The 17,695-nt window shown below is 47.8% G+C and overlaps 1 protein-coding gene across 5 annotated transcripts in view; it reads left to right on the top strand.

Annotated features, from left to right (window-relative positions):
- Nucleotides 1-845: 845 nt before the first annotated feature.
- The window catches only part of XYLB (xylulokinase), a 54,857-nt gene continuing 38,007 nt past the window's right edge, over nucleotides 846-17,695 (top strand). For 2 of the 5 annotated variants that reach the window (XM_060307703.1, XM_030830186.2), the window contains exons 1-4: nucleotides 10,356-10,473; nucleotides 11,703-11,785; nucleotides 14,793-14,862; nucleotides 16,648-16,728. In XM_060307703.1, coding sequence (XP_060163686.1) covers nucleotides 10,417-10,473; nucleotides 11,703-11,785; nucleotides 14,793-14,862; nucleotides 16,648-16,728 — 291 coding nt within the window. In that variant the 5' untranslated portion in view covers nucleotides 10,356-10,416. Of the gene's footprint in view, nucleotides 884-4,547; nucleotides 5,506-10,331; nucleotides 10,474-11,702; nucleotides 11,786-14,792; nucleotides 14,863-16,647; nucleotides 16,729-17,695 lie in introns of those variants that run through there. The other 3 variants (XM_060307704.1, XM_060307702.1, XM_030830185.2) reach the window with 3 other exon arrangements.

The raw sequence follows: 17,695 nt of genomic DNA, 5'->3' as shown, positions 1-17,695 counted from the left end.
CTCAGTTTATTTGGAAGATCATTATTAGCTTGCAGGGAGGTGCTAACTGCTGGAGCTGCTGCGGGGAGGAGAGAAAAGAATGTCCGCCTTCATGGAGCCTGAGGTCTCCCGGGCAGAATTGGAGAGCAGCACAGCAGGGTGCAGCTTCTGGTACCCTGGCCCAAGCACACTGCTTTGGGCGTGTGCTCCCAAGCTTCAGGACAGCAACAAGCTGGTGCCAGGCCTTACTCTTAAAATATCATTTTCTTTTTTTTTAAATTGAAGTACAGTTGATTAACAATGTTATGCTAATTTCTGCTGTACAGCAAAGTGACTCAGTTATACACATTCTTTTTTTTTTTTCCTGTTTTTTTTGGCCACGCTGCGTGGCATGCGGGATCTTAGTTCCCCCAATCAGGGATCAAACCTGGCCCCCCTTCAGGGAAGCATTGCGTCTTAACCACTGGACCGCCAGGGAAGTCCTTACACTCTTTTTTTTTATATTCTTTTCCATTATGGTTTGTCCCAGGAGATTGGATATAGTTCCCTGTGCTATACAGTAGGACCTTGTTTATCCATTCTAAATGTATTAAAATATCATTTTCTGATTTCTCTGTTCTTTACCCAGTTTCCCAGGATTGCCTTCAAAGAGGGGTTTGAAGGGCCCAGAAGAAGAGGTCTCGAGAAGTCTCTGCTCACAGGACGACAGGATACGTTAAAGGCCTCCCTTGCTCTTTCTGTGGGAGGCCTGTCTATGAGCTCTGGTGGCCAACATATTAGCTATGTTTAAACACCTCATCTCACATTGCTTTGCTGGAAGGATTCAGCCAGTACTGCAGGAACAGTAGGAGGAGATGGGTCAGGACAGAAAACTGATGGGGCAGCATGGCCACAAGAGGTGACTGTCGGTAAGACCTAGTACACCCCTACTCGACTTAGATATTCCTTAGGTGGCCAGGATTTGTCAGTCAGTTCCAGATAGGACCTAGTTTGCTTATCTGATCAATGGCTAATATTACCTAGAGTTTGGCATTGTATACTTTAACAGACCATAGGCTAGCCACTAGCCAGATATGGCTGTTGAGGGCTTGAAATGTGGGTAGTTGGAGTTGAGATGTGTTGTGAGTGTAAAAAACACACTGGAGGGCTTCCCTGGTGGCGCAGTGGTTGAGAGTCCGCCTGCCGATGCAGGGGACACGGTTTGTGCCCCGGTCTGGGAAGATCCCATGTGCCGCGGAGCGGCTGGGCCCGTGAGCCATGGCCGCTGAGCCTGCGCGTCCGGAGCCTGTGCTCCGCAACAGGAGAGGCCACAACAGTGAGAGGCCCGCGTACCACACACAAAAAAAAAACACACTGGATTTCAAAGACTTAGTACAAAACGAAACCAAACCCAAAAAATATGTCACCAGTATTTTTTATATTATGTGTAAAAATGATAACATTTTGGATATATTGAGTTAATATTAAAATTAATTTTACCTATTTTTTAAAACTTTTTTTAACGTGACTGGCAGAAAACATAAAACTACACACGTGACTTCCATTTCCATAAATCTATCGGCCCCTTGGATTCCCTGTTTTGTGAAGTACTTGGTCAAGTTTCTTGGCCTTTTTTTTTTCTGGCCACGCCGCACGGCATGTGGGATCCTAGTTCCCCAACCAGGGATCAAACCTGTGCCCCCTGCGCCCCCTGCATTGAAAGTGCAGAGTCTCAACCACTGGACTGCCAGGGAAGTCCCTCTTGGCCATTTTTGCTTTTTTCTTTCTTTCTTTTCTGTATTTATTTATTTATTTAGGCTGCACTGGGACTTAGTTTCGGCACGCAGGATCTTTGTTGTGGCATGTGGGATCTTTTATTTTCCTTTTTTAATTTATTTACTTATTATATATTTATTTTTGGCTGCGTTGGGTCTTCATTGCTGCGCACAGTCTTTCTCTAGTTGCGGTGAGCGGGGGCTACTCTTCGTTGCGGTGCGTGGGCTTCTCTTGTTGCAGAGCACGGGCTCTAGGTGCTCGGGCTTCAGTAGTTGTGACTCACGGGCTCTAGACCACAGGCTCAGTAGTTGTGGCACACAGGCTTAGTTGCTCCGCGGCATGTGGGATCTTCCCGGACCAGGGCTCGAACCCGTGCCCCCTTCATTGACAGGCGGATTCTTAACCACTGCGCCACCAGAGAAGTCCCAGGATCTTTTTTTCTTTGTTTTTAGTCGTGGCACGTGGGCTTCTTAGTTGCGGCATGCATGCGGCCCCCCTGCATTCGGAGCGCAGAGTCTTACCCACTGGACCACCAGAGAAGTCCCTCTTGTCCATCTTTGTCTGGGGTTGTCTGCGCTTGTTCTTACAGACTTGCAGGGGTACTATATAGGTTCTTGATGAGTCTGTTGTCAGTTATGTGGTTGCAAATAGCTTCTACCTCTTTGATTTGCCATTTCACTCTATCTAAAAATTGTTTTATAGTTTCATATTTTAAAAACTATGGATGCCTAATTTTTCCACGATTCCTTGTTGGAAAGATGGTCTTTTCCCCACTGTTCTCAGTGCCATCATAAATCAAGTGATTGTGTATGTGGATTTGATCCTGGGTTCTCTTTCTTGTTTCCTTGGCCTGTTTGTCTTCTTGTGACAATGATCTTGGGTACTGTGGTGCACTGAAGTCTTGATGTCCAAAGGAGCAAGTTCTCCCACATTGTTTTTCTTTAAGAGGGTCTTGGGAGACCTCCTTGGCGGTCCAGTGGTTAAGACTCTGGGCTTCCAATGCAGGGGACGTGGGTTCAATCCATGGTCAGAAAACTAAGATCCCACATGCCACACAGCACAGCGAAAAAAAAAGGTCTTGGCTTCTCTTGGCCCTTTGCGTTTCCATATAAATCTTAGAGTCTGGTCATTAAGTTCCACAACAAAAATGAAAAACACCTGTTGGGGTTCTCACTGGGATTATGGTGAATCCATAGAACAATTTACAATGTTGAATCTTCCCATCCAAGAACATGCTAGATCTTCTCTCCAGTTATTTAGGTCTTCCTTCGAGTCCTTTGGTAAAGTTTTAGTTTATAGTGTTATGGTTTTCTCCATACGGGGTCTTGTATTCTTTCTTTACTCCTGGGTACCTGATATTTTTTAAGCTATTTTAAAAGCTATCTTTTGGTTTTGTTTTTTAATTTCATTTTCCATTAGCTGCTGGTATATAAAATTGCAATTGACCTTTGTATATTGATTTTATATCCACAGCCTTGTTAAATAGATTATCTCTTCGTTTCCAATGTTTATGTCTTATATTTCTTTTTCTTGCCTTACTGGACTAGTTAGTTCCTCCAGTACATTGTGGTAAAGAAGTAGTATGAACTGGCATCCTTGTCTAACTCCTCATTTTAGAGAAAGCAAACCTTTCAACATTAAGTGTGATGTTTGTTGTAAATTTGTTGTAGATAGCCTTAATCAGATTAAGGAAGTGCCTTACTATTTCTGTTTTTCTAAGAGGTTTTTTTTTTTCTCCTTTGGATCTTAGTTGTGCTTAGTTGTGCACAGGCTTCAGTAGTTGTGGCACGTGGGCTCAGTAGTTGTGGCACGTGGGCTCCAGAGCACAAGCACAGTAGCTGTGGCACACAGGCTTAGTTGCTCCACGGCATGTGGGACCTTCCCAGACCAGGGCTTGAACCCGTGTCCCCTGCATTGGCAGGCGGATTCTTAACCACTGCGTCACCAGGGAAGCCCCTTCTGTGACATTTTAAAAATCGTACTTTCAAGGGGTCAGGATGTTTCTGGTTTATAATTCTCTGATCAAGATGGTCCACAGCTCAGGGGCCTGTGAGTTCATCTTGCCCTGGAGAAACAACCTGATTTCATACATTAATGGTGATGTCTACAACAGCAATTTTAGTACATGGATGATGCTATCATGTTATCAACAACAGCAGTTTGCCTCTGGTTGATTAGTGTTCAATTAGCACAGGATTAAGGTCAGAGGAGACAAGAAAGGGGCTGAGGTCAGAGAGGACAAGAAAAGGAATAAAGTTTTGGATAGAGAGAGATTAATCATACACCTGGCGAGGGAACTTGGTTTTAGGGGGCTCAGCTTCACTACAATGTGAATGAGTCTCGAAAAAAGTATGTTGAGTAAAATAAACCAGTCACGAGAGGCCACCTGTTGCATAATTCCATTTAATTTAAATGTCCAGAATAGGCAAAGCCACAGAGACAGAAAGCAGATAAGTGGTTGCCAGGGTTTGGGGAGAATGGGAAAGAGTGAACAATGGGATTTCTTTTGAGGGTCATGAAAATGTCCTAAAATTGGCTGTGACAGTTGTTGCACAATTCTGTGAATACACTCAAAACCATTGATCGCGTGCTATATTCTGAATAGGTTAATTGTGTGGTATGTGACTTATATATCAATAAGGATGTTAGTTTTTTTTGTTTTTGTTTTTTTTTGTGTGGTACGCGGGCCTCTCACTGTTGTGGCCTCCCCCGTTGCGGAGCACAGGCTCCGGACGCGCAGGCTCAGCGGCCACGGCTCACGGGCCCAGCCGCTCCGCGGCATGTGGGATCTTCCCGGACCGGGGCACGAACCCGTGTCCCCCGCATCGGCAGGCAGACTCTCAACCACTGCGCCACCAGGGAAGCCCGGGATGTTAGTTTTTAAAAAGAGAAATTAGCAGAAGGCAGAGCGGTGAAGGAGCAGAGAGCGAGGTGCTCTCCTGCACTGCGAGGGTAGAAGGGCACCTCATGCAGCTTTTCTGGAGTGGAGTTTGGCAAGATGTGCACATAGTTAGACTCTATACACCTGTGGACACAGGAATCCTCCAAGATTTACCCAAAGGAGAGGATAATTATCCAAATATGAAAATCTGTGTGCACAAGGATGTTCATTGCAGCTTTGTTACCTTAAAAATACAAAATTTTTGAAAACAAACTTTAAGTCATTACTAAGAGACGCTACTGTTCATATTAAATAATTAATACAATTTATGATAAAGCTCTATATTTACGGACATGAAAAGCTGTCCGTGACATAATGTTTAGGGAAGTAAGCAGTTTATGGAACTTCAGTGGTTATGTAAAATTCAGGCATTTCTTTATACCTAGAAGGAAGTTCATCAAAATGCTGAGTAATTTCTATAGCCCCTGAATTAATGGGGTATATTAGTTTCCTAGGGCTGCTGAAAACAGTACCACCAATTGGGTGGTTTAAAATGGAAATTTACTTTTTCACAGTTCTCTAGGCTACAATCCAAAAATCAAGATTACTGTAGGGTCAGTATTCCCTCCGGAGAGTCTAAGGAAGAATCCTTTCATGCCTCTTCTAGCTTCTGGTAGTTGTCCTAAGTCCTTGGGTGTGTATCTGTATATATGACTAAATTTCTCTTTTCCTATAGGGATACCAGTCATTGGATTAGGGCCCACCCAGTACGAAGTCATTTAAATTTGATTACATCTGCAAAGACCTTATTTCCAAATAAGGTCACATTCACAGGTACTGGGACTTAACTTGAACATTCTGGAGACACACAGTTCTACCCACTGCATGGGGTTAGTTCATTTCTTTTCACTCTTTAATGAAAGCGTTCAAGAATATGCATTTACCTCTGAGTATGTGTGTCCCAAAAGTTCTGATAGGGATGTTTTCATTTTCCTGCTTTCTAAATAGCGTGCTGTATTTTGACTCTTTGACCCACTAATTATTTAAGAGAATGAGTTAAAAGTCCTAAGCAGCTTGAGATCCATCCCATTATTGCTATTATGTTTGCTTGTTTTCTTTTTCCTTATTCTTTTAGTCTAAAAGTTAAAAGTTCAACAATACAGAGTGAATTAAAATGCAAAAGTCACCCCCTAACCACCAGTTTCTAAATCCCACTCCAACAGATAACTGTTAGTAACTGGGAGTATATTTTCCAGACCCTCCTTTCACATATACAGAACTACAGGATTTAGTTATCTGCTTTAAACACTCATGGAGTAAAGGAAATTCAGACCCCAAGGGACGAATGCAGTAAAACCAGAAAATTGCAAGATATCCACACCAACAGTTAATTTTCCTAAATCAAATTTGCTTCTGAAGTGAGTACAAACACAGAAACAGCGGGCCTATGCATACTTTGGTGAAAATAAGAACTTTTCTCCTCAGAGCTCTTTAGAATCTGCTGAAACATCAAAGTCCATCAAAGTTTTCTCTAGACATAAACACAAAATCAGCTTTTAAAAATCTTAATCCCAGCTGCATGAGTTACTTATTTAACTGGAGGCAGGACACCCCTCACCCTCAGACTTGGATAAACAAAACTGTATGACGTTTGCCCTGCTAAGGGCTATAGTTCCAAACATTTATTTTCAATCATAACAGCTTCCACTGGGAGACTGGGATTGACATATATACACTTATATGTATAAAATGGATAACTAATAAGAACCTGCTGTATAAAAAAATAAATAAAATTCAAAAAATCATAACAGCTTCCCACTGATCTTACAAAAAATTTGTACTACCTTTGAGATAGAACAGAGTAGAATTATTTAATTTCTGACATATCTCAAGATGACATCTTCTAAAAAATTTCAGACAGATATAATAAATTAGTAAACCTGAATTATAATTGATTTGCCTTTTTTTTTGGCCACGTCATCTTAGTTCCCCGAACTGAGGCCACGGCATTGAAAGCGCCAAGTCTTAACCACTGCACCGCCAGGGAAGTCCCTGATTTGTCTATTTCATTTCCCAATTTCTGATTACATTTGATTGATTCAGTGATTTTATCTTTGTCCTAGAAGTGGAAGGGATAGGAATTAAAGCTACCAGTACAATCCTAACTTTTCACTCTTAAAACTACTCATTTAGAAGGAGATATATCAGCCTGAACAGTTTCAGTAGCATCAGTACTAATGAACACAGCTTTAGGTGGGTTGGATAAAAACTAGTCAGCTATTTTTACACAAACAGGATAAAATATATTGGAATTTAAAAACAGTGCATCTTTATCCAGAAAGCATATTTCTTCAGGATTTTTCTCAAAGAAAAAGGTTAGGGCTTCCCTGGTGGCGCAGTGGTTGAGGGTCCGCCTGCCGATGCAGGGGACACGCCCCGGTCCGGGAAGATCCCACATGCCGCGGAGTGGCTGGGCCTGTGAGCCATGGCCGCTGAGGCCTGTGCTCCGCAACAGGAGAGGCCACAACAGTGAGAGGCCCTCGTACCGCAAAAAAAAAAAGAAAAAAAAGGTTAACTTTGAGAAAAATCCATGTTGTGGATGCAGACTTCAAAGAATTAAGAGATAGTTTGCTGTTGTTTCATTGGCGACCAGAGTATAGGAACTGAATTTATGTTTGTCTCCATTTTCCTATTTTACAATGAGTTCTCATTATTATATTTACTAAATGAAATTTTTTTCTTTCTCTGAAAAGTTTATATCTAGTGCTTACCCTCAGATAGATTAGTTTCCACTGACCTCTGTGTTATGATGTAGTATATTCAGTTGACAAACACCTAGCTTCAAAGAAAACTCAATTCAATCTGTATGTCTTTGGAGAAGTGTCTATTTAGGTCTTCTGCCCATTTTTTTTTTTTTTTTTTTTGCGGTACGCGGGCCTCTCACTGTTGTGGCCCCTCCCGTTGCGGAGCACAGGCTCCGGACGTGCAGGCTCAGCGGTCATGACTCACGGGCCCAGCCGCACTGCGGCATGTGGGATCCTTCCGGACCGGGGCACGAACCCGCGTCCCCTGCATCGGCAGGCGGACTCTCAACCACTGCGCCACCAAGGAAGCCCAAACCCACGGTCTTTTAATTAGAATCACTTAGCTGGTGTCTGGACTAACTGAGGCTCAGGTTCTTTGTGTCTCAACTCAGAAAGAATTCGGTGAGAGACAAAGTGACAGGTAATATTTAGAGAGAAACACGTTCCACAGACAGAGAGTGGGCCATCTCAGAAGGCAAGAGCGACCTCGAAATATGGTGTGGTTAGTTTTTTTGGGCTGGGTAATTTCATAGGCTAATGAGTGGGAGGATTATTCCAACTATTTTGGGGCAGGGGTGGAGATTTCCAGGAATTGGGCCACCGCCCACTTTTTTGGTCTTCGATAGTTGGCCTCAGAACTGTCATGGCGCTGGAGGGTGTGTCACTTACCTTATGCTAATGTATTACAATGAGCATATGATGAGGCTCAAGGTCCACTGGAAGTCGAATATTCTGCCATCTTGGACCTAGTTGGTTCTAACCAGTTTTCGTCATATCCTATGGCTATGTCATGCTTTTAAAGGCCGTGCCCTGCCCCCTTCCCTCCTGTTTCATAACCACTGGACTGCCAGGGAATTCCCTGCCCTGCTGCTCTCAAGAGAAGAGCGTGCTGGTAGGACACTGCTGGTCCCAGGAAAGAAAAGATGAGAGACACATGGAGCAGAGTCCCTCTAACTGAGCCGAGCCTAGATCAGCTGACCTGCTGACATCTGAGAGACAAGAAAAGATGATTGTTTTAAGTCATCAAGTTTGGGGGTGTTTTGTTATGCATCAGCGGTTGTCCAACCAGGTCACCTAAGCCAGGAACCTGAGCATTACCTTTGCTGCTCCCTCTCGCAATCCACGATGTTCCCAGAGCTTCCTAAGTATCTCTGGAATCCATCTAGTCTCCATCCTCAGCACCTCTTGAGGTGTTAGGCCTAGCTCAGGCCTCCTGCAGCTACATTCTAACTCATTTTTCCTTCCTCCCCTTTGCCCCCATTCTCCACACACAGCACCTTGAGTGACCTTCCTTATACGCCAATCTGATCACGTGACTCCTGTGGGTTTGCCTTGCCCTCAGGCTGCGGTGTCCTTAGGGCCTGATATGGGAAGGAACCTTGCTAGGCACTGTGGACAACCTGGTCATGGTGAAGAGACACCTCCAGGGCAGTTTCTGCTTTGTTCCTAAATCCCTGGTGCGGGGAGCCAGGTTCAAGGTTGGAGCTGATAAGCAAAAGGCCAGCCTCAGGCCACGGCAGCATTTCCCAAGGGTTCCCTGAAACCCCTCTACTACTGGCTGGGCCTTTTCAGGGCGTCAACAGGGAAGACAGTATGAGACGCGTTGACAACTTGGAATTAAGATTTCCATCCTTATTCCTTGCTAAAGGATCAGATCGTGGGTGTACAGTCTCCTTAAACAGGGAAATGGGCTCTCAGACCTCTAGTCTTCTTTGTGGCCACAGTGCAAGTGCTATTACATCCAGAGAAAGGATGAGTCACCAGTCACCAGCATGGGGTAGAGATGCCACAACCCATAGAGAACGGCACCCCTGACCAAGAGTAGGTCTTCCTGTGAGGCAGCTTGAGAAACAGCCAGCTGCCTCAGCCTTCAAGAGACTTTTATATTTTGCCATGGGCCTTCTCGCAAGGCTGCCCAGCAGACTGTCTTGTGTAGTGGTTAAACATGTAAATTCTGCACCCAAACTCACTAGCTTTGGGTCCAGCCCTGCCACTGACCTTGGGACCTTGGGCTAAGAAGAGGATCTGGGTTCCGAGAAGCTCAAGTTCAGCAAGAGAGATATGGGTAATAAGACCATTGCATCAGGGGCTCTGCTGCGCTGGCGGCTCCTGGGCGGAGCACCTGGGTGGTTGTTGGGAAGGCTTCTGCGGGACACACTAGGTGGAATGAGGGGGAGAGAAGGGGTCCTCAGCTCCAGGAAGAGAAGGAGTGAGTCTGCTTTTGGTTCTCATCCCCCTTCACCGTGCCTGGAATACCAGCTGACCGCAGGAGTGACGAAGGAGCCCCCTCCGGGGGAAGTGGGGGCGAGGTGGCTCAGGAGCTCTGACTTTAAATGCAGAGGTGGGATGCGGCACACGTCAGACTGGGGATAAATGCAGAGGTGGGATGCGGCACACGTCAGACTGGGGATAAATGCAGAGGTGGGATGCGGCACACGTCAGAGCTGGGGAACTACTCAGATCTACTGGGTCAGGACAGGGCCTGCTGGAGCCCCATGCCTCCAACCCCAGGGCACATTTCCCTTGCCCCCTAACTCACCACTATGAGTGGACAGCTACTGCAGTACCCGAGAGGGACGGCCATGTAAGTCCCCAGGCTCAGGGCCCCCAGAGAGACAGGGACAAGCCTGCTTAAGGTTGAATCCTCTGGCCCAGGCGTCTTCCGAGAGAAGGCAGGCAGCGTTAGGGCCAGGCCTGTGCAGGGAGCACATTTGGATGGGAAGCGGGGCGGGGCGGGATTGGAGGGAGCGGGCTGCGCAGGGGAAACCCGTCGGTCGCCCAGGTGCGAAGCGCAGGCGGAGGCCGAGCCGCGGTGCGTCCCCGCCCTGTTCACCAGCAGGCGGCGCCAGAGCTCAAGGCCGCGGGGACCTCGGGTCCCGGAGTCCGGCCGGGCGGGGCGAGGGGCGGACCCCGGCGCATCGGAGCGTTGGGGCGCGGGGGCAGTCCGGCGGCGGGAAGGACTGGCAGAGCGACACGCTTCCTGGAACCTCCGTGGCCATGGCCGAGCACGCCGGTCGCCGCTGCTGCCTGGGCTGGGACTTCAGCACGCAGCAGGTATCGGCGCGGGCCCGCGGTCGGCCGGGCGGGGCCACCTCTTTCGCGACGCCGAGCGGGCTGTCGGGGGACCCGGGCGCCTGGAACCCTGGGCCGCGCCGCGGGCGCGCCTCTCTCGGGCTTCCCGGGGACCCGGCGCCTCCTCCCGGCCTGGACCCCGGAACTCCCAGAAAGGGCGTCCACCCCCACGCTCCCGAGGGACCCACGGGTACGTGGCGGGGAAATGCCCGGAAGGCTGGGGGGACCCGAAGGGCTTGCGCGCCGTCATGGGCACAGATTGACAGGGACCCGAAGGAGCTCAGCTACTGTAAACAGAGGACCAGACAGACGGGTAGACACGCAGGCAGAACCAGTGAACTGCAACCAGATCACCGCTAGAAGCTTTTTTTTTTTTTTTTTAAGTGAAATGGGCACAGTGTACACCTGAACTTTGTTCTGCCCTGTGACAGCCCTTGGTTGGCACCAGCGTGCTCGGGTCAACGTGCCCAGCTGTGCTGCTCTCAGGGCCAGTCAGACAGGCAAGCAGAGTCAAAATTTGTCTTCAAACTGGGCTTGGGGTGCCAAGGGGCTGGCTCCTCCTTAACTTGGGAAATCAACACAGTTGCAGTGAAATCCCCCTCCTCGGATGGGTCAAGGGAGCAAGGCCAATGCCTGATCAAAGTCCTGTGGGACCTTTGATAAGTCAGGTTGTCCTGCTAGGCCTCAGTTTCTCCATCTGTCCAGGAAAGGAGTTGTATCCTTGAGTTTGGAGGTCTGCTCCATTGGGGCATGTGTCTCTGGTCCTTGACCGTGGCCTGTGGGAACAGACCAGGGACCTTGCCTCTCAGATCTCTGCAAGCGTGGACCTCCAAGAGACATCTCAAAACCTTGCCTCCCATGCCTTCCCCTCTAGGACTTTCTCAGACCTCCTTGCCTGGCACAGGAACCAGCTTATCTGTGGACATCTACCTCTAGAGCATCTTGGCTTTGGCTGTTTGAAGGGCAAAAATTCCCTGAGCTACATGGGTGTTTCTGCTTAGCCTCAGCTTCTCCATTTTACTAAGTCTTTGGATATGTCCCCAGATGAGGCCTCTGTTCCCATGGTTACAATGATGCACCCCAGCCTCAAGGAGGTCTCCAGACTGAACCACTTCTAGGGGGCTGGGCTTCACTTGGTGATGTTCGTATCCCTGGAGCAGTGTAGAAGCTGAGGAAAATTCTATACATTGTTTTTTTTTAATGCCTTCCAGGTAAAAGTTGTTGCAGTTGATGCAGAGCTGAATGTCTTCTATGAGGACAGTGTGCATTTTGACAGAGACCTTCTAGAATTTGGGTATGTACCTAGTGTGCATGTGTGTGTTGGGGGTTGGTTTTGAGGTCCTCCCTGAACCTTTTTTTGGCTGTACCGTGTGCAGCTTGCGGGACTGTAGTTCCCCCACCAGGGATTGAACCTGGGCACCCCCCCACCAAGTGAAAGCGTGAGTCCTAACCGCTGGACCACCAGGGAACTCCCCCTCCTTCAACCTTTTACATTTATAAACCACACTGTTCTGGTTTCCTCAAACTGCAGGAGGGGTTGTCTTAATAAATCTCTCAGCATCTTTCTTCTATGCCTAGAATGCACGCTTCTGCATTCCTTTCCAATTCTCCTCATTGCTTCATATATGTATAATAGGTATCAGTTGAGACTTACTTTGTACCAAGCACTATGCTGGGCGCTGGGATGGTAAACGAAAAAGAGACATTGTCCTTGCTTTCCCAGAGCTTCCCATTGAGTGGGGGGGATTGATATCAATCAAAGACTGATTGATTAAAGAAAAAAAAACCAAAAGAATGTTTGTTTATAAACTCAGAGAAGGCCATTGAAGGAAAGAAACTCACTTCTTCAAGTGCTTATTGTAAAGGAACGTGACCTAGACTTGTGAGAGTAGTTTAGGGAATGTTCCTAAGGAAGTAGTGCTTAAGCCAAGATCTGAATGAGTGGGGTTAGCCAGGTGATAGAAGGTAGAGAGCGTTCCACGCAGAAGGAACAGCATGTGCAAAGGCCCTGTGGCAAGGAACACTGCTCATTAATGGAACTGAAGAAGGCCAAGTGGCTGGGGAGCAGAGAGGGAGGTGGAAGCTGGGTTGGGCCATATAGGCCATGGAATAGAGTTTGTCTTTATCCTAAAAGCTATGGTCACCCACTGAAGGGCCATAGGAATGGGGGGGCCGGGGAGGCATGACATGGTTTTATTTGTGTTTTGAAAAGATCTCTCCGGTGCAGTGGGAAAGCAGGTGGGATGTGGCCAGAATACAGGTTGGAAAACTACTGAGGTGGTTTTTCAGGATCATCTGGATGAGAAATGATGTTGACTGGAGGAGAGAGAGCTGGGTGGTAAAATTGACAGGTCTTGGTACAGAATTGAATGTGAGATGTGAAGGTGAGGCTTCTGGCTGGCATTCAGGGTGGATGGTAGACTATGAAAGAGAATTGGTTTCCAGAAGAAAGATCATGAGTTTAGGTTTTGTATTAGTTTGGTAGGGCTTCCAGAACAAAATACCACAGACTGGGTGGTTTAAATAACAGACATTTATGCTCTCATGGGTCTGGAGTCTGGAAGCCCAATTTCAAGGTGCTGGCAGCCTTGTTTTCCTCTGAGGTCTCTCTCCTTCGTTTCCAGATGGCTGCCTTCTTGCTGCCTCTCACATGGTTGTCTCTCTGTGTGAGTGCACCCCTGGTGTCTCCCAGTTATGTTATCTATGTCCTGATCTTTTTTTTTTAAGTTGATATGTTGTATTTTCATTTTTATTCAGTTCAAGAAACTTTCATTTTTTTTTGGCCGCGCTGTGTGGCATGTGGGATCTTAGTTCCCCGACCAGGGGTCGAACCTGTGCACCCAGCAGTGGAAGCATGGAGTCTTAACCACTGGACCACCAGGGAAGTCCTTCAACTTATGAATTTGGGGGGACACAATTCAGTCCATAAGAGCTGTGGATCTGTTGATTTTGAGGTGTCTCAGAGAGGTCCTGGTAGAAGTTTCCCTCCATGTCTATTTTAGGTGTCACTTCCTCCTTGAAGCCTTCTCTGCTGGCCTTTCCCTCTCGCTGCCCATCACCTGTGTTGCCATCTATTTCTCCCCCAGCTGACGTGTCTCCTTAGAGCTGAGGTTGGAAGCCACCTTGCTTTCATATATATATTTTTTTAATTTATTTTATTTATTTATTTTTGGCTGCATTGGGTCTTCGTTACTGCACACGGGCTTTCTCTAGTTGCGGCAAGCCGGGGCTACTCTTTGTTGTGGTGTGTGGGCTTCTCATTGCGGTGGCTTCTCTTGTTGCAGAGCACGGGCTCTAGGCACAGGGGCTTCAGTAGTTGTGGCACGTGGGCTCAGTAGTTGTGGCTTGTGGACTCTAGAGTGCAGGCTCAGTAGTTGTGGCACATGGGCTTAGTTGCTCCGCGGCATGTGGGATCTTCCCAGACCAGGGCTCGAACCCATGTCCCCTGCATTGGCAGGCAGATTCTTAACCACTGCGCCACCAGGGAAGCCCTTGCTTTCATATTTTATATTACTGCAGGCCACCCACGTTAGAGTTTTGGTAGTTTGTGTCTTTCAAGGAACTGGTCCATTTCATCTAACCTATCAGGTTTGTGGCCATAGAGTTGTTCATAATATTCCTTTATTGTCCTTTGATGCCTATGGGATCAGTAGTTATGACCCTTCTATCATTTCTGATGTTGGGAATTTGTGTCTTCTCTCTTTTTTCTCTTGAGGAGCCTGGCTAGAGATTTATCAATTTTATTGATCTTTTCAAAGGATCAGCTTTAGGTTTCATTGATTTTCTCTTTTCATTTTCATTGACTCGTGTTCTAATTTTAATTATTTCTTTTCTTCTGCTTGGGTTATTGCTGTTGTTGCCATATTTGAGTTTTTGTTTTTTACGTCATTGAATTTCTCAGTCTCTTTTTCTGTTGCTTCTTGGTTTTGAGTCATTGTTTAAAAGGCCTCCTCACTCCAAGATTATGAAGTGGATTTGGAAGGGCTTCTACTCCAACCTCAAATTTTTCCAGTCCTTTCATGCCCACTGCTCCAAGTGACCGCCTTGCAGGGTGAACCCCTTATACCGAGAAGGCTTGTTTTTGCTGGTGCTTTCCGAGAATTGCCACCTCTGGGCCACACCGGGCAATTTCCATGCCTTCTCTCTCCATCTTGCCCAGCATCTTCCCTGTTCAATCTAGAGTTCCCACACAGGGCTGCGGGGGTGGGAGGGTGCTTCTCCTTCTGTGGGAGGGATCCAGGGTCTGGCATCACTGGGCCTCCGCCTGAGGCTCTATCCCACGTTCTCTCTTCTGCTTGTAGGACTCAGGGTGGAGTTCATGTTCACGAGGATGGGTTGACAGTGACTTCTCCAGTCCTGATGTGGGTCCAGGTAAGTACAGGGATTCCTGTCCCTCTCCTCTCCCAGCCCATCTTACCAGCAGACTTGGCGATTTGCTAGGAAGCCCAAAGGTGGCAGCCCATGAGAGCCTCTGTTGAGAGGTCCTCCTGAGGAAGTGGAATCTGCATGGTCCTAGGGCCAGACTCAGCCTCAGTACTCCTGAGCTGAGAGGACTCACAGAGGGCTTCCAGGTTCTGAAGCCAGAGCAGCTGGAAAGTCCTGCCAGTGACCATCTTTAAAATGCCACAGAGCAAACGTTTCCCAAACACTCTGATTTCAGGCCCTGTGGCCACGCTTGAACCCTGAGATCCAAACATGCCCCTTGGGCTCTTCTCTTAGTGCTCAGTCGCCAGACTCTTTAACTCCAGGGGCAGAGGCCTTCAGAATGGTGGCTTGTGACCTGCCCAGTCAGGCTCAGATCCATCCCAAGCAGGCCTGCTCGCTCAGGACCAGCGAGAAAGGAAGATGCCTGTTATCACATCCGGGTGACCCACGGGGCCACAGGGCCAGGGTGTGTGGACATCACAGGCAGGTATGATAGGAGCCAAGGGCTGCCTCATGGGCTGCAGGGGACCTGAGACCCTGAAACTAGAGGCCAGCCGAAGGCAGCACTGGATGTGTCTGGCCAAAGCTTTTTCAGTCCTCCAGTACCTGTTTAACCGATTCCCTGTACTAACTTCTTTCTGTTAATATAACAAGGATGATTTCTTTTTTATCGGCCTAACCCTGACTCATACTGGAGGATTGGGGGTAAAGGATGAACTTCCGCCGCACAGGCTGCCGGGGAAATACTTCAGGGGGCTGAGCCGGAGCACAGGGCAGCGGCAGTGGGGGTAACCGGCAAGAGTCACTGTCTGGAGGTCCCACTGAGGATGTCAGGGGCTTCGGATGGGCCAAGGCCATAACTTGGGGAGGTGGCAAGTGAGTAGAGAGCCAGGCTTGGGGTTGGGACCAGGATAATTGCTACTCCTGAGGGGCCCCCAGAACTGGACCTGTTCGAGCTTTGCCAGTCCCTTCCCCAGCGCTGCCCCACTCCCTGCCTGAGGTTTGGCAAGCAGGGCCAAGTTGGCAGCCGCAGCCAGGACTGTGAAAGAGCCCTCCCGGCATAGGATGGGGGTGGGAGGGTCAGGCCAAAGCTCCAGTGGCTTCCGTACCCTGAAGAAAACACAGCCTGGGATGCGTATCTAATTCCCGGGGAAGTGTCAAGCTCTGCTGGGTGGCACCATCCATCCCACACATGGGGTCTTGCCAGAAGGGCAGTGCCAACCAGACGGTGGAGGGGGAAATAGGGGGTTGGGACAAACGGTCACCATCTTTACCTCCTCCCTCCAACCTGTACTCCCGGACACAGGAGTCTGGGCCTGGAGCCCTGTTCTGATGGGAGCCTCTGCTTTGCTCTTTGCTTCTCCATTGCAGTGAAGTTATATCACAAATATGGTGGGTTGAAAATGCAGATAAAAGAAACCGAAATTTGAGCCACCTCGTTTTTGCTCTTCCTGCGTGCCTGGAAGTCACCGATTGGAGAAGCAAAATTTGAGGAGTGCTGGTTTCTGATTCCATTTATTTAAAATATTTTTAGCATAGCTCACTTTTTTGTTTGCTTGATGCCTACTTGTTTGATTGATGTATTTATTCTAGTGCTTCCAAATCCCGAGGCCTCAGTTCCTTCTCTGCCTCTGCTGGAAGGGCAGGCACTTACAGTCCAAATCAAGGCTTGTGTGTTAACCTGGTTCCATGGTTCAGGACAGTCACAGTGGATTCTGTGTTTCTTCTCAGGCTTTGGATATCATCTTGGAGAAGATGAAGGCTTCAGGCTTTGACTTCTCTCAAGTCCTCGCCTTGTCTGGGGCGGGCCAGGTTTGTTTGCTGCAGCCTCTGTCTATGGCATAAGGGCGTCTCTCTTGGGCAGCGGTGCAGGTGCTGAGGTGACAGCTTCCCTCGAGGGAAGTTGCTTGTTCTTGAAAGCCACAGCGCACGTGTTGTTGCAGTGAAAATCCGTATAGCTGTTTCACCTTGGTGGATATATCACTTCCCTCCTTGCAAAAGGATTTGAGACAGTTCTTACAATTAAGCGTTATACAAAATAGGACACAGGGTGAGGAGGCACCGGATAGAGGTCCTCTAAGGGGAAGAGGAAGTATTTGACATGAATGTACTATGTCTGTTTGAGGGCACAAAATTGCTTTTCTGTTTCTTGGAAGTAAAAGCAAAGTCAGAAATCATGCTAATAATGATAGCAGTTTTAGTAGTAGAGATATTAGTAACAATGGAGCACTTAGTGTATGGCAGGTGCAGTACTGAGCATTTGACATGCACTAACTTAATCCATGTGCCGTAGGGTCAATGTGAATGTTAAATACATAGGACAGGGCAAAAAAACTTCAAGCTTTAGCTGCTTTTATTATCACTGCCATTTACATGGGGAAACAGAGGCACCAAGTGGTGATGTCACTTGCCCAAGGTCACATAGCTGCTAGGGGGAGTCAGGATTCAAGTCCAGTGTTATCCTCCAATCACTTTGCTCCATGCTGGATTAGCGTGTCTTCACATCCTCATTAGAGAGCACTTACTGATGCTTCTGAAGATGCCTCTTCTTCCCCTGACCTAACAGGAGTGTATTGATTGCGTCCTTGTTACACTAAACAGAGTCCCTGGTGATCTTGTCCACATCTCTCACCTGAACCCCAGGCCTGGACACCCTCTCCCTCCCAGACATCCCCTCCGCCCCCTTGGCCGGGTATCCCAGGAATACCCCAAACTTGTCATGTCCCAGACTGAGCACACTGTCTTGCCCCCGATGTCCTCCTCTGGTGCCCTTTCTTGG

Source organism: Globicephala melas, chromosome 11 (assembly GCF_963455315.2).
Source record: "Globicephala melas chromosome 11, mGloMel1.2, whole genome shotgun sequence".
NCBI classification, from domain to species: domain Eukaryota; kingdom Metazoa; phylum Chordata; class Mammalia; order Artiodactyla; family Delphinidae; genus Globicephala; species Globicephala melas.
Note: the sequence above shows the minus strand (reverse complement) of the source record. Positions and strands in the feature narration are given on the sequence as shown.